Raw genomic sequence first — 13,726 nt, 5'->3', positions numbered from 1 at the left:
ATCGTATACTTTCAAACGTGCATTTGAAATGTGTGGGGCGTCTTTTATATCTCGAAGTTCTTTGATCACGCAGCAAATAACATTAAGTCCTATGCCGGTTATTAATTGACTTTGAGAAATAGCAAAAGTGAATATAGAGTATATTATTGTTAAAAGAAAAATGTTTCAATGACTGAATCAGTAGAATAATGATTTTTGAAAAATACTAATTTTACTGAAACACACTTTGTATATACGAATTTTTAATTGCAGACGATAAATATTAAAATATTCAAAAACGAAGCAGTGCATTCGATTGAATATTATGCATTTATTTATCATGTAAAATTAAGAATCGCTGTATATGTAAGAGTTCTCATGACACTTTATTAATGAATTAATCTATATCATAAATTACTAAAGTTGTTTGTAGAGCTGTATGAAAGGAGCTAATTTAACATATAACAGAATTATATATATATATATAATAAAAATATAAGTAAAAATAAAAGAATATAAACGAAAAGTGTAGAGGAAAGAGTAACAGCGCAGAATATTATTTTAGATTGTCTGCATGAAAGAGTAGATTGTTTGGAAAGAGAGTGTGAATTTCTTTATTACAATTTCTCCGGGGTTTACATAATAATTAGACTAAAGACAGAGTGATTATAGAAATAAATCAGTCGCCCTTATTCCGTACTTGTATATTTACCGAAATAAAAAAGCGAGATATTGTGAGATTATTTGGGACTGAATGGTGTTAGCTTATACAGTTTTACAAATGTATTTGAGAAATTACAATTTGTTTCTGTTAAACGGCGCCACACTGAATATGATTAAAAAAAAAGTGAATAATGTCACTCTTTCGTATATACATTTTGCAAGATATATCAGTGTTAAGCGATAAGATTCACACAAGGTGTTTAATTAATTTACTGCACTTATGAAAGTTTTATCTTATACGACACGCATTATTATATTATGTTGAAGCTTATGGAATTTACCCACATTTGTGGAAATAAATGTTATATGAATTATATATACAGTTTAGATATAAATTATAAATCTTTAACTGTCAGAATTTTTCTCGTATTTCGCGACTAGTCCCTTTGGGCCGCCCGGGTTAATTGATGGCCTTTCAATTCCGCGATTCGCTGCAAAAATTTCGGTGATTGACCCTTGGGTAGATAGCAGCGCTTTTAATTTAGAGACTCGTGATGGCACGCAAATATAAATGTAGGACTGAGTTTCTTACAATATCTATACGTTTAAAATATAATTTTTTTATACAATTAAAATATTGACAAATTTGTCATTAAATAGGTCTTTATTTGAATTTTTTTAATGTAAAATTATTTGTAGAATAGCTTAAAATTTGTATAAAAATATTTACATTTATCTTTCACTTAAAACTATTAACATAAAATTTCGAATTTTATCATACAATTACTAATAACATAAACATTTTTAAATACTGTACTTCACTATTTAAGCACTTTCGCTCGTTTCATTAAAATTTCTCGTTAATATATACATAATTCTTAGTGATATACGTGAGAATCATTCTTACTCATTTTTTATTGTCATTTTTCATCATCTTTATAGGCTGAATTAAACTTTCCAGTTTTTTCTTCTAAGGGCATGGTTCCATCGATATCTTCTTCCTCTGATACATCCACGTATTTGTAAAATATGGTCATCACACCGAATATCGTTATGATTACTGCCATTAGACCAGCATACAGAAAAATTTCATACATCTGTGAAATTAATAAATACATAAATTTTATATGCAATTTACTCAACGTTTATTTGACAGATTATATAAAAAAAAAAAATTTTTAATGAATGTTGGATACATAAATTTCACCGTATAATTTGATTACTTACTTGCCGTTCGAAGGGACGCGAACCCTTTATGATTACTACAATGAGGTTGCCGAAAGCTACGCTCAACAACCAACCTGCTTGCAATAGAGACTTCATAGTCACTGGGGCTTGAGTAAAAGCAAACTGCAACCCTGTCACAGAGAACATCACTTCGGCCATCGTGATGACAATATATTGTGGCAACATCCAAGCCATATGTAGCGAATTAGGCGGTGTGACCGTGATTGTTCTACCGGCGATTTTATGTGACCCATTACTAAGCTTAACGTGACTACCGACCACGGTGTATACACCACCGAACTCGAAAGGTACGTTTTTCATCAGCGGCTCATTATCTAGATAGACGTCGTATTCGTCGGGATTCTCAATTGTTTTTAATTCTGATGGTGAAAATTGTGGACTGACCGTAATCGATACTATAGGGTCTTTATCAACCTGTTTTAGTTTTAATGTGGCATTATCTAAGGCAGAGTCAATATAGATGAGACTGCGAACCACTGGGATACCTTTATCCGGTTTAGTCACTGTGTCTTCATAGTTATATATTAATCCCTCAGGTGTTATAACCCACGACGTTGCAATACCCTCCACGCCATAAATTTTTCCTGATGAAAGAAGTTATTTTCATAATATAGAAATTACATTTCTTGATATTTAATAAGTATAATGATAAAGAATATTTAATAAAATCTGTTACCAGATTTATTTGCAGTAATGTTGTAGTTTTTATCATAGCAGTCTTCGTACTCTGCTTTGTAACGTACTGTAATTAATCTAGATGCTTTATCTTCCTGCTCTAGTTCTAAAACTTCTGATACATTTAATGAATTTATTATAATTGTGTCTCGATCTTTAATTGTTATGTTCACGTCACAATCCATCGTATTAAAAATACGAATTTGAGCAAATCCATTTGTTGGTAACGTTGGACCTGTTTTCTAAAACGAGTATTTAAAATATTTAGATAAATAAATAAATATAAAATAATTTTTTATTATTACCTCGATTTCTATTTCGACGATACCAGCTAAGATGAAAGCTACACTAGCCAAAAGTCCACCAACAACAAGTTTCTTCAACGGTGTATCGATAAAATGTATTTTGGCAAAACACGGATAGATACAGGTCTCAAAAATTGGTATAAAAATAATAATCAAGAGTGGATTAACGGCTTGCAACTGATCGGGCAACAGAACAAAACTGCCAATTCTTCCATCCATTCGCGTTGCTTGGAATGTCCATTGAGAGCCTTGTTGATCGTAGAGTGCCCAAAATATTGGCAGAGGTATGAACAATTTTAAAACACGTAATGCGATTTTGATATCTTCGATCAGATTCTTATCATAAACATCATCGGCATGATCTAGCCAATGTTCACGTCTTGCTTTCTTCCTGATTTTAATGTAGATTGCATGCTAGTTTTAGAAACATAAATACGATACATTTATTTTAAAGAATTTTTTAACATTACGAAATCAAACGTTTAAAAGAGAGATTAATTTAAAGTTCTCAGTTTTATAGAAAAATTAAGAATTTAAAAATATATAAGTTTTAAAAAAAAAAATTATTAATTTTCTTTTTTAACAACAAATAAATTTTAAAGTGCTTAAAATAATTTGAGATTTCGATGATATATGACTTACGCAAACGCACTTGGTAACCTTGACGATAAGATTGCCCGTAGGATTCACTATTTTATACATTCTTTTTCCCAAAACAAATATCACTAAAAAGAAAAGTCTTAATACAATTACATTCATATTAATAGAAGATGCATCTCATACTTTTCATACTCACCAATCGATAAAATCATTAAAACGGCCGGTACTAAAAATGCTAGAAAATAACAATCGGTATCAAAGCATTGCGTGTTACGAAGTACTGGAGTTAGCAAGGTAGATATTAGGGAACCCGTGTTAATAGAAAAGTAAAAAAGGGAAAAGAACATCGCCAAGTATCGTTCCTGTTGAGGAAGAACGAACTGATCGCCTCCAAAAGCTGACACGCAAGGTTTTATTCCACCTGTACCAAGCGCTATTAGAAGTAAACCCACTATAGAAGATTCTCTAAAAATTAAAAAGTTTATTATTTTACCGATATAAGTTTTTTTTTCTTTTTTTAATAAATTACTCTAATTCTCGATATGTTAATATTACGATTGTTTTAGACATTTGTTATACTAACCTTGCAGGCAATCCGACAGGAGGTGCCGCACTTAATGATAAAATTATTTGTCCGATTGCGTAAATACCACTTAAATATAAAATCGTATAAAATTTTCCCAGCCATGAATCGGATATGATCGCACCCACTAATGGAAAGAAATAGACGAAGCAGGTGAAGACGTGATAGATGATTGTAGACGTGCTCTCGCTATAATTCAGCATGTTATACAGGTAGAGCGACAGAACAGCTAAAAAAATAATTTTTTGTATTAATTCACAATTTTTTCTTTTCGTTTTTTTTCATTAAAATACATATAGTTAAGTGTCATATTACTTTTCAATTGAATAAATCGTGCATTAACGTTAATAATTTATATACTCACTGCGCATTCCATAAAAACAAAATCTTTCACAAAATTCATTGCTGATGATAAAGAATACTGATTTGGGATACTTCAGTTTCTGAAAATTTAAAAGAATTACATTAAACATATATTTTTTTTTTTATTTTAATAAAACTCATATTAAGATAAAATAAACTTTTAATTAAAGAAATTAGGAAAGCTATTTTCTGTTAACGAGACAATCGACCCGTGTTACGAAAGTGGATATTTCTAAGGAAAAGATCTAGCGCAATTATATTGACCTGATTAACCACTATTGTTACACAACAGGCACATTTATTTATCAGCGTTTCTCAACAAAGATCGAAATGCGAAGGACGTGCCGACCGAATTATCATTTATGCCACGTATATTGACTGGGGATAAAGACTTCAGAAATGAGATAACAAAATGAACCTGTCACAATACTTTGCGAGGTAATTTACATTTAATGTTTTGTAATTACAAGACTATGTGTCAGTCCTCTTCGTCGTATTGAAATTTGCCTGGCTTTACCAGACAATAAAATACTAACAAGTAAGTATAGAGAAATATATATAAAAGAAAAAGTATTAAATTAATATAAGAGACAGGTATTTATACAATGAGTCAACATAAACAAAAACTACTGATAATAAACTCGTATAAATAAATTTATAAATAAATACTTGTCTGTGAGAAGGTATGTGCAACATCTACAAACTTTAATAAAACGCACTTTTTGCGACAAGTGCATTTACGTAGTGCGCATAATATGGAAAAACGCGTGATTACAGATTAGAGATATCTTTATCTACATTTCCCCTCCGATGGTTATTCCGAATCAAATCTAAATTTCAGTATCGATCGTCGAGCAATTACATTGAATAAATAATGCTGATAATAATCAGCAATATTACTAATATCGATCACATACGGAAATTGATGTCTCGGTAATCAGATTGATTATTACACGTTATCTGCAATGGTTTAGAAAACTTGAATAAAAATTTGTGTCTCGGAGAAAGTGTAATAGTCTTGATCGAAAGAATTAGTCGGCCATGTGCTGATTACGAGGTGAATGGAAGTCAATGAACTAGCTCCAATCAAAAAGAAAAACAAAAAGAGACTGAAATTTATCTTCTAAACTTTATCACGTCAACTGTGCTAATTTAAAACTATGTAAATCGCAACCTACAGTTGTCAGCGCATCGATAAAAATACAGAACAAAAAGACATGCAATAAGTATGTCTTAGTAAATTTCTTAGATACCAAGGAAACCGGTTTTTTCCTATTGTCCTTAAAAAGAAAAAAGAAAAAAATTCAATAATTACTGTTCATGATAAGTATGACAATGAATTTACCTGCCGCTCTTGCGTCTTACTTATGACCATTGTAGATGAAATAAATTGTAATCACAATCAAGGAAGAAAGAAAACTGATATATCGATACCACAGCCACAAGAATTTTTCACTTCATCAGAAAAGTGTTTAGTCTGATTTTAGGGTCTGACAGTTTACGTCCAGATTGAAGAATGACGACAAACGATCACTCGCCATCGGTTTCGACGGTTGCGCTTGTACATTGAGACTGACATCCAGCGACCATGAGCGAGCACAATAATGCTGCCAGAGTAGGTAGATAGGTAGGTACCACCATGTAGCCTCGAAGCGGGCGTAATACAAGCGCGTGACGGGCAAGTAACTCGAAATTACATTCGTTGTACGCGTATACAATCCGGAGTACTTCGACGTAGTATTTGGAGCAACGTGAAAGTACCTGGTCACATCACAAGGTCACTTAGAGTCCGCTTCGTTTTTGCAAGTGCGTGACGGATGTAACAGTTTCCGATTTACGCGTTCCTGTTAACGAGAGATTACAGCTTTGCGATTAGAAAACATGGAAGTATAAAAGCGAACTGAAACGGAAGCGTTGCATTATTTTAATATTTGAAATCTATGACTCACGTTGCGACCCTGACGAAAATTATGTGCTTTTACGGAATAAAATCGAAGCCATGCATTTTGCAAAGTGCGATTACTAAAGTGCCTACGCACGAGTGTAACTAGTAAAAAAAAAAAAGACGTGTCCTCCAATTCAATTGATAGAATCAACTCCTGATAAAATTACGTATGTGACCTTTTACATATATCTAGGCATTTCTGCGTATAAACTGTCGTAATAGAATGATCATAAACTGCGATTAAAAACCGCAATTGAATTATTATGGCCATATCTTTCATTTATAACAAGAGATAAGCAAGAGGAGACAGATATGATTGTATAAAAATCAAAACAATCCCGATTGTTAACAAAATAATTAACAAAAATATTGATTAAACAAATCTTTTGAGATCTTCCTAATCTAAGAAATAACCAGTCCATATAAAATTTGGTGAAGAACTGCCTATAAACTTTCATGTAATCTTTCATCTCAAACTGTAGTGTCATGTATGTTGCGGAATCTCTCGTAAAACGAAGCCAAATCGTATCACGATGACAAGTAATACAGAGAGAAAAAAAGAAAAAAAAAAGATTAGAGAGTTACTCAATAAAAACGCGGTCGATGATACATGAATATAAATTCGATGCGGGATGTTTATCCGACGATTTTGCAATATTAAAAATCGTAAAAGACGTTAGCTTTCTTCGCAGGTAAAAGTATCATGGGATCTTAATCTCCATATTTTTTTTTTCTTCTCGCCGGACTGACTATATTAGCGCATGTACGAAAGTGCGAGTCGTGTTTACTTGCCGTAACGTAATCATTGAATTATGTAACGTGCCATATACGCTTAAATATACTGTAATAATAACGATCTTTCGATCTCGCGGTAACGCTGTTATTGAGCGAAAGTAATTCAAGTGTGTATATAAATTTTCGTAGAGATCGGCTGCACCGGAACCGCAGACGGGCCAAATTATCAGATGACATTAATTACGAAACGCAAATAATGATGCAGATATCCAAGTCTTATCTGTATATCTATTCGAAACCTTATCGATCTTAAACCTAAATAATCTTAAAACATTGAAGTTTGTTAATATACTATAAAACGTATATAATATGTTTTCCAAACATTAACAAATTAGATAATAAATTTGATCTCACCTTATCTTGCTCTTCGACGTGACTTTGATTACCTGGATAATCTGAAACAGTAAATATTTAATAGCCAATGATTATTAATTAACATCGAGTATAAAATTAAGTAAATAAATTTGTAACATTAATCAATATGATTTAAAAATTAGTTTGATTGTCAGCAGTCTACTTTAATTAATCTTAGTAAAAGTAACTGATGACCATTTACTTTAATCATCAATATTCATAGTGGCAATTTGGCTGTTTAAATTAGGTCACAGTCCAATTGTAAAGCGAGCTGATAAAAGAATCATTAGACGTATTACGAATGAATTATGACAATTACATCACAAAATATTCAATCACGTCATAAATATTTATCACAATATAATCTTTAACAATGTTGAATTTAGCGACATCAGATAATTTTCTCGCGACAAATGATATATTGTTTGCGTCACTTTTTTTTAACTTTGTTTTGTTACTCGATAAAATTTTTTATCTCATTTCCTGTATTCATTATAGCAATTAATCCTAGATAAATAATATTAACAAAAAAGACAAAAGCTGTTATCACTGTAAAGTTTAGCAATTGTCGCCAGCCATATCGGCAGATGCATACGCGACATTCTTTTTTAAGATAAGAAAATCGTTAACTATAACATCTTAAATTGTTCAAATTAATTGTTATTCGCTTTTACTGCTTATTCATTATTGTTTTCATTTCTAAACTAATTTCTAGCTATTTATATTTAATTATATGTCGGGAATAAAAATTTTTACATAGCTGCTTCTTTCGTAATAAAATAAGAACAGCTGTCTGTTAATAAGAAATTAAAAAAAATTTATGTCTATTTTCATTATCAGGAAAAAATGTAGTTATACTATGACACAAATGATTACAAATGCTTTCATTTCAATGACCACACATAATTATTCAATGGAAGTCAGGTGGAAAAAGACAAACTTTAGGCTCTTTAACGCATTGTTAACGAAATGTAAGAATACCGTAACGACGTTTGGTCTCAATCTAATGCAAGACAAACAGCTAAGTCTTTAATACAAAAATTAATAAAGATCCAGCTGTGTAATTGCTGAGTAAAAAAAAAAGAAGAAAAATACCTTGAATCTCATTCTCAAAACTTTTTCTCGGCGATTTAAAAGTGGTCATTTTCAGCGATTCTTCACCGTCCTGCTTACTTCCGTGGCGTTAACTCGGACACTGGTACATCTCGTAAGAATCAACTATTGTTCTTCATCTTATCAATACCTGTAGACAAGCCAGACAGATTACAAAGATATTATATCGCGCACAATATTATCTGCTCTCAAAATCTGACGGTCCTGCAAACAGGAGTGATGTAAACGTCAACGTTCTTACAAACGCATAGCCCACTGATGTTATTTTTCTTTTCAGCTTATCCCACTATATTAAAGACGCAACATATACGAACTAATCGTCTTTAAGCTCTTGCAAAACAAAAGTATATTATACTTACTTATACGTATACAGTATATCTCGTTATCGCCATTGTACTGTTTTCCTTTTTTCGAGGAAACAAACCGATGCCCACGATATAACGAGCGCCTTGTCTCTTACGTGAAATTTTTCCTGTCATCTTAACGACTTTTCGCGATATGTAAGACAGGCAGGTGTGCGTGAAACGAATTGCGACTCGTCCAGGCTGTTGAGATCATTCATCTCGATGAATTTTCGAGGACTAAAGGCTGCTCGATTATTGCCTCAACCACGAGGGCTCGGAAAATCGTTTTCTATCTTTGAGAATCGCTGATCGGGAAAAATTAACGATGCACGAACGTCCAGACACGTACGGGGTCATGCGCATGCACAGAGTAAATAGCGATATAGTACGTGAAGCGTGAAGTTGTATTCAAAATAGGTGTCAAGGCGTCCGCGATACTCGCTGCACTCGATTTTCAAAAGTGCACATCCTGCAAAGCGCCGCTAAGCAACGTTCGGCCGACTTAACGCACGTTCGAACGGCAACGGAAGAACCGAACGCAATCGGCATCGATCATTTCCTTTCGGCGATTTTCTTTGGCTGTCTTTTTATAAAATCGGCGTACCAACTCCGAATTATCTCGGGCCTCGTCGGGGATTACAGGTCAGTCTACATTTATCTTCGGGTCGTCGATCCACGTAAGCAATTGTTAAACGCTTGATCGGGATCGAGGGTCTGTTGAACGACTATGCGGGTATTCTGCGATTAAAACATGCCTCTGTGTTGATTTCTAGCGGCGGAGCGATTAATTTGACCCGTGCGTTTTGAGAGCAGTGGGCTGTTTCAGCGCGTGAACGAGATGGACGGGACGGACTCGCAAGTATAACGGTAAACCGCTCGCAGTAGCGAGAGTCTGGGTCTTTAGCGTGAGAAAGAGAAAGAAAGGAGGAAAGAGTGAGAGAGAATCTTCTCAGTGCTGTCCTCACGCTCGTCGACATTTATGGATTTCTCGCGGGATTGCGACATTTCTAAAAAATACATAGGCGATTGTAAATTGTTAATTATGAAATATATTTGCAAGATGTATGTTCGTAAGTCATGGTACAGAGCGGATATTACATATATTTTTTTATTTGCAGGGATGCGCGCTTTAAATTCGCGTGAGAGATTCGGCTGGGCTCGAAGGCGAGGCTTTTCCGGGGCTTGCTAAGGAAGCACGAGGGAAAAAGCTTGAGAGCTGCAAGCGGCTCGACAGCCTGGACCGTCTCCAGGACATTTACCCCGTGGCCTCGCGCGTGAATCCACTCCTGGTGATCGCGAGACCTCGCGCGGACACGACGGAGGACTCGGTGGAGGCATACGCGAGCAATGGGGTTCGACGTGAGCCGCTTCCAGGGCGACGTGGACGAGGAGCTCGTGTGCCCCATATGTTCCGGCGTGCTCGAGGACCCCGTACAGGTAGGGCACATCTCCGTACTACCGTAGGTGCACCGCTGAAACCCGACCCAACCCTGCCCTGCCTAACCTCCACCGTTCTCGCGTTGTTGTGGCTGCGAAGAGTTTCGGCAAATTCGATAAGGAAGCGGGAAACCGTTTAGTTTTCGAAATGGAAAGGCACCCGGGAGTTTTCCTCGGTTTCCAGTTAACGCTTCTCTCGCGTAGGCGACGAGTCGACGGATCTAGATCTTATTTGATTTCGTATGTATGAAGAAAGAGCGAGAGAGAATGGGAGAAGGAAGGACAGAGAGACGGAGTTCTCGAATACGTAATATCTGACGCTCGTTGCTCCATTTTCCAAGACTTCCCATTGTTCTTGTCCACGTCGAGTCGGTTGTTTCGAAACAGCAAGCGGAATTGCGCACATAGGTTAGCTCGACTTGTTGCTGCTACCACGTTAATTAACGCCATTTACGTTCGATTGAGGAGCTTGTTTTATACGCAAACAGACTAGTTCCCAATTAAACGGATATTTACGTGCCTGTAAAACGTGTAAGTTATCCATTCTTTACTCTGTACTTCCAGCATCTTCCCATCACTCCTTTCATGTAAATTGAGCTCGGCAGAAAAATCAGAATTATTTATTTATTTTTTATTTATTTTTTTTTTTCTATAAAAAATTTTTACATTATTTTTTAACAATGCAACAAGTCATTTGTATTACTTTGTTTAAAAAATTTCGTTTGTCTGAGCAAATATTGATTCGTCATCATTATGCCAAAAGTAGCATGCACCTTTACTAAACCTGTATCACTTTATAAAGTTGAGGCAGCTTGTAAGGACTAGCAGGTGAGTAATGTGTTGCAGGCTCCGGTGTGCGAGCACGCCTTCTGCCGCGCTTGCATCAACGAATGGATAAACCGTCAACCCACGTGCCCCCTGGATCGTACAGCCATCACATCTACTCAGCTCAGAGCGGTTCCTAGAATTCTTCGAAATCTTCTGGCTCGCCTGTGCATCAAGTGCGACAACATTGTGTACGGCTGCAACACGGTTGTTAAGTTAGATTGCTTGGGTGTACATCTGGAGCAGTGCGAGTACAATCCGAAGAGACCAATGTTGTGCGAGCAGGGCTGCAGCTTGATCATCCCGAAGAATGAGCTCAAGGACCACAATTGTGTACGAGAGCTCCGTAATTTGATACAGACGCAGCAGCAAAATCTAACCGACATGAAGCGTGAACTTAGCGAGCAGCAGCTGCAAATCAACGAGCAGAAGCGCGAGATCAATCTGTTGAAGGATTTTATGCGGGCGCTCAGAGTGTCGAATCCAGCGATGCGAGCGATTGCCGATCAGATGGAGCGTGACGACGTCGTCAGATGGTCCGCGTCTCTACCGCGCGCTAGAGTTACAAGGTGGGGCGGTATGATCTCTACACCCGACGAGTTACTGCAGGTACAAAATTAATTAACTAATAATTAATATGCCAATTGCTATATTAACCTTGCGAGCACGATTATTTAAAGAGTGGATCTTTACTATTTGCAGACAATGATCAAAAGAACTCTGTCGGAATACAATTGTCCACCTCATGTGATTGACGAATTAATGGAGAACTGTCACGAGAGGAAGTGGCCACCAGGTTTAAATTCTCTCGAGACCAGACAGAACTCTCGACGACAATACGATAACTATGTGTGCAAAAGAGTGCCTGGAAAGCAAGCGGTGCTGGTCCTCCACTGCGATAATATGCACATGCCGGAGGATATGATGGTCGAGCCTGGGTTAGTGATGATTTTTGCACATGGTATCGAATAGGCTGAACATACGAATACAATTATTGTATTGATTATTACGAGTACAGAAGCACTGATATCACTTCGCAAACGTAAAAGGGGCGAATTTGTTCGGCCGCAGTTTGCGATTTGACATGAGCTACTCTGGATTTTTATAGGATTAATTTGAGAAATGTCGTCCAATTGTTTTCACTCGGTAAATTCCTTCACCGGGATACTCGTGCGTTTACGGTTGAAACCTTAAGATTGCAAGATTGTCCTTGATGCGAATTTATTCCGAACATAAATCGAAGCCGTCGAGCACACGCAAATGATAATGCACGCTGTTCGCTCTTTGTGATACGCGATTCTAGAGGCGCGTTTATCGCGTACAGGCTCGATTGGGATTGTAATCGTAATCGATATGGCAAATAATATCAACCGTAAGTATGTTTCTTGACTCGCGTCAGATTCAATTCGCTGTTATCGATCAAATTCCCACAGGAAAAAAAAACTTAATCGAGTATCTGAATCGTTGCACTGTGATACATCACTTCGGTGAAAAAACCTCCTGAAATCGCGTGATAAATGACCGACCACCACCTCTCCTCTTTAGCTGGTCGATCGATCGAATTGTACATTTTTTCATCGGCGGTTCGTTTATCGTTCATTTCAGGATCATTTTTACGCGGATACTTAGAAGTCTGTGAATGTTTTACTATAATACTTTAGAAAGAAAGCAACGTAAACGAGAATCGAAGATAACTTCCAATAATGATCTAAGCACAAATGCGAAATTTCAGAACGATATACATATTTGCTACAATCTGTTTTTGCATTTAATGCGTATGAATCTTTTGAAAAAATCATGTTTTTCTTCCTAATAATATTTTTCCCCTGCAATTCTTTTTTGACGATACCCTTCTATTATTAAAAATGTGCTAAATTATGAATCGTAAACAAGCTAATCATAATTATCATTTCCATACAGGTTAAGCATTTTTTCAAAATTGTTAAAAATTATTTGTTGAATACGTCGCAAATAATTAATAACAGTTTTGATTTCTCTGAGTTGATGACACGTTTTATTTCCTCGTCGTATCACTGTTTTATCGTTTTATAAAAAAAAAATTTTAATATTACATTAGAAGGACTATTCAAATTTTTCATAAGGTATGTAAAAATATTTTATAGTAGTAGTTAATTACTATGACTTAATTAATAGTTGTATTGCAATATTAGTTTGCGAATTGCGTAACATTAAAATGCTTCTTCATGTAATTTCTTCTCTTCCTATAGTGTATTGTTATAGAAGTAACAGAGTTTTACAAAACTTTTTTTACAATTTTGAATTCTATTTTTATAATACAGGATATAATGCCACATGTACTGAAGTAGAATAAGAATATTAGAATTGATTATTTTGAAAAAAAAAAGAAACTTTAGTTTCATTACGTCTTGCGTTGCCTCGCAATTATTTTCAATAAGATTAAAAAAAATTTAAATACATAAATTTTTGTGAAATACGAAAATTGTACTAATGCCTTTGTACTTTTTTATCCGATGAA

The 13,726-nt window shown here is 35.3% G+C and overlaps 2 protein-coding genes across 5 annotated transcripts; one reads left to right on the top strand and one right to left on the bottom strand.

The window, feature by feature from the left end:
* Positions 1–1,287: 1,287 nt before the first annotated feature.
* Positions 1,288–9,215, bottom strand: LOC139107271 (solute carrier family 15 member 2). 3 transcript variants are annotated; one of them, XM_070664715.1, is made up of 11 exons: positions 8,983–9,214; positions 8,606–8,753; positions 7,511–7,551; positions 4,418–4,496; positions 4,054–4,282; positions 3,667–3,935; positions 3,513–3,595; positions 2,871–3,284; positions 2,567–2,807; positions 1,870–2,474; positions 1,288–1,739 (listed from the first exon to the last, which is right to left on the bottom strand). In XM_070664715.1, the coding sequence occupies exons 2-11, from the start codon at positions 8,652–8,654 to the stop codon at positions 1,563–1,565; spliced, it is 2,187 nt and encodes a 728-aa protein (XP_070520816.1). In that variant the 5' UTR covers positions 8,655–8,753; positions 8,983–9,214; the 3' UTR covers positions 1,288–1,562. The 3 variants fall into 3 exon arrangements, with proteins under 3 accessions (XP_070520816.1, XP_070520818.1, XP_070520819.1); XM_070664717.1 differs by having other exon boundaries at positions 8,606–9,215; XM_070664718.1 differs by lacking the exons at positions 7,511–7,551; positions 8,606–8,753; positions 8,983–9,214 and adding an exon at positions 5,762–6,219.
* A 269-nt stretch (positions 9,216–9,484) lies between these two features.
* Elgi (E3 ubiquitin-protein ligase NRDP1 elgi) lies at positions 9,485–13,598 on the top strand. Of its 2 annotated transcripts, XM_070664730.1 has the most exons (5): positions 9,485–9,609; positions 9,741–9,995; positions 10,086–10,404; positions 11,251–11,838; positions 11,932–13,598. In XM_070664730.1, exons 3-5 carry the CDS (start codon positions 10,315–10,317, stop codon positions 12,199–12,201), a joined length of 948 nt encoding a protein of 315 aa, XP_070520831.1. In that variant the 5' UTR covers positions 9,485–9,609; positions 9,741–9,995; positions 10,086–10,314; the 3' UTR covers positions 12,202–13,598. The 2 variants fall into 2 exon arrangements, with proteins under 2 accessions (XP_070520831.1, XP_070520829.1); XM_070664728.1 differs by having other exon boundaries at positions 9,741–10,404.
* The last annotated feature ends 128 nt before the right edge of the window (positions 13,599–13,726 follow it).

Source organism: Cardiocondyla obscurior, linkage group LG12, assembly GCF_019399895.1.
Source record: "Cardiocondyla obscurior isolate alpha-2009 linkage group LG12, Cobs3.1, whole genome shotgun sequence".
In the NCBI taxonomy this organism is placed as follows: Eukaryota; Metazoa; Arthropoda; class Insecta; order Hymenoptera; family Formicidae; genus Cardiocondyla; species Cardiocondyla obscurior.
The sequence above is the reverse complement of the archived record's forward strand: the minus strand, read 5'-3'. Positions and strand labels throughout refer to the sequence as shown.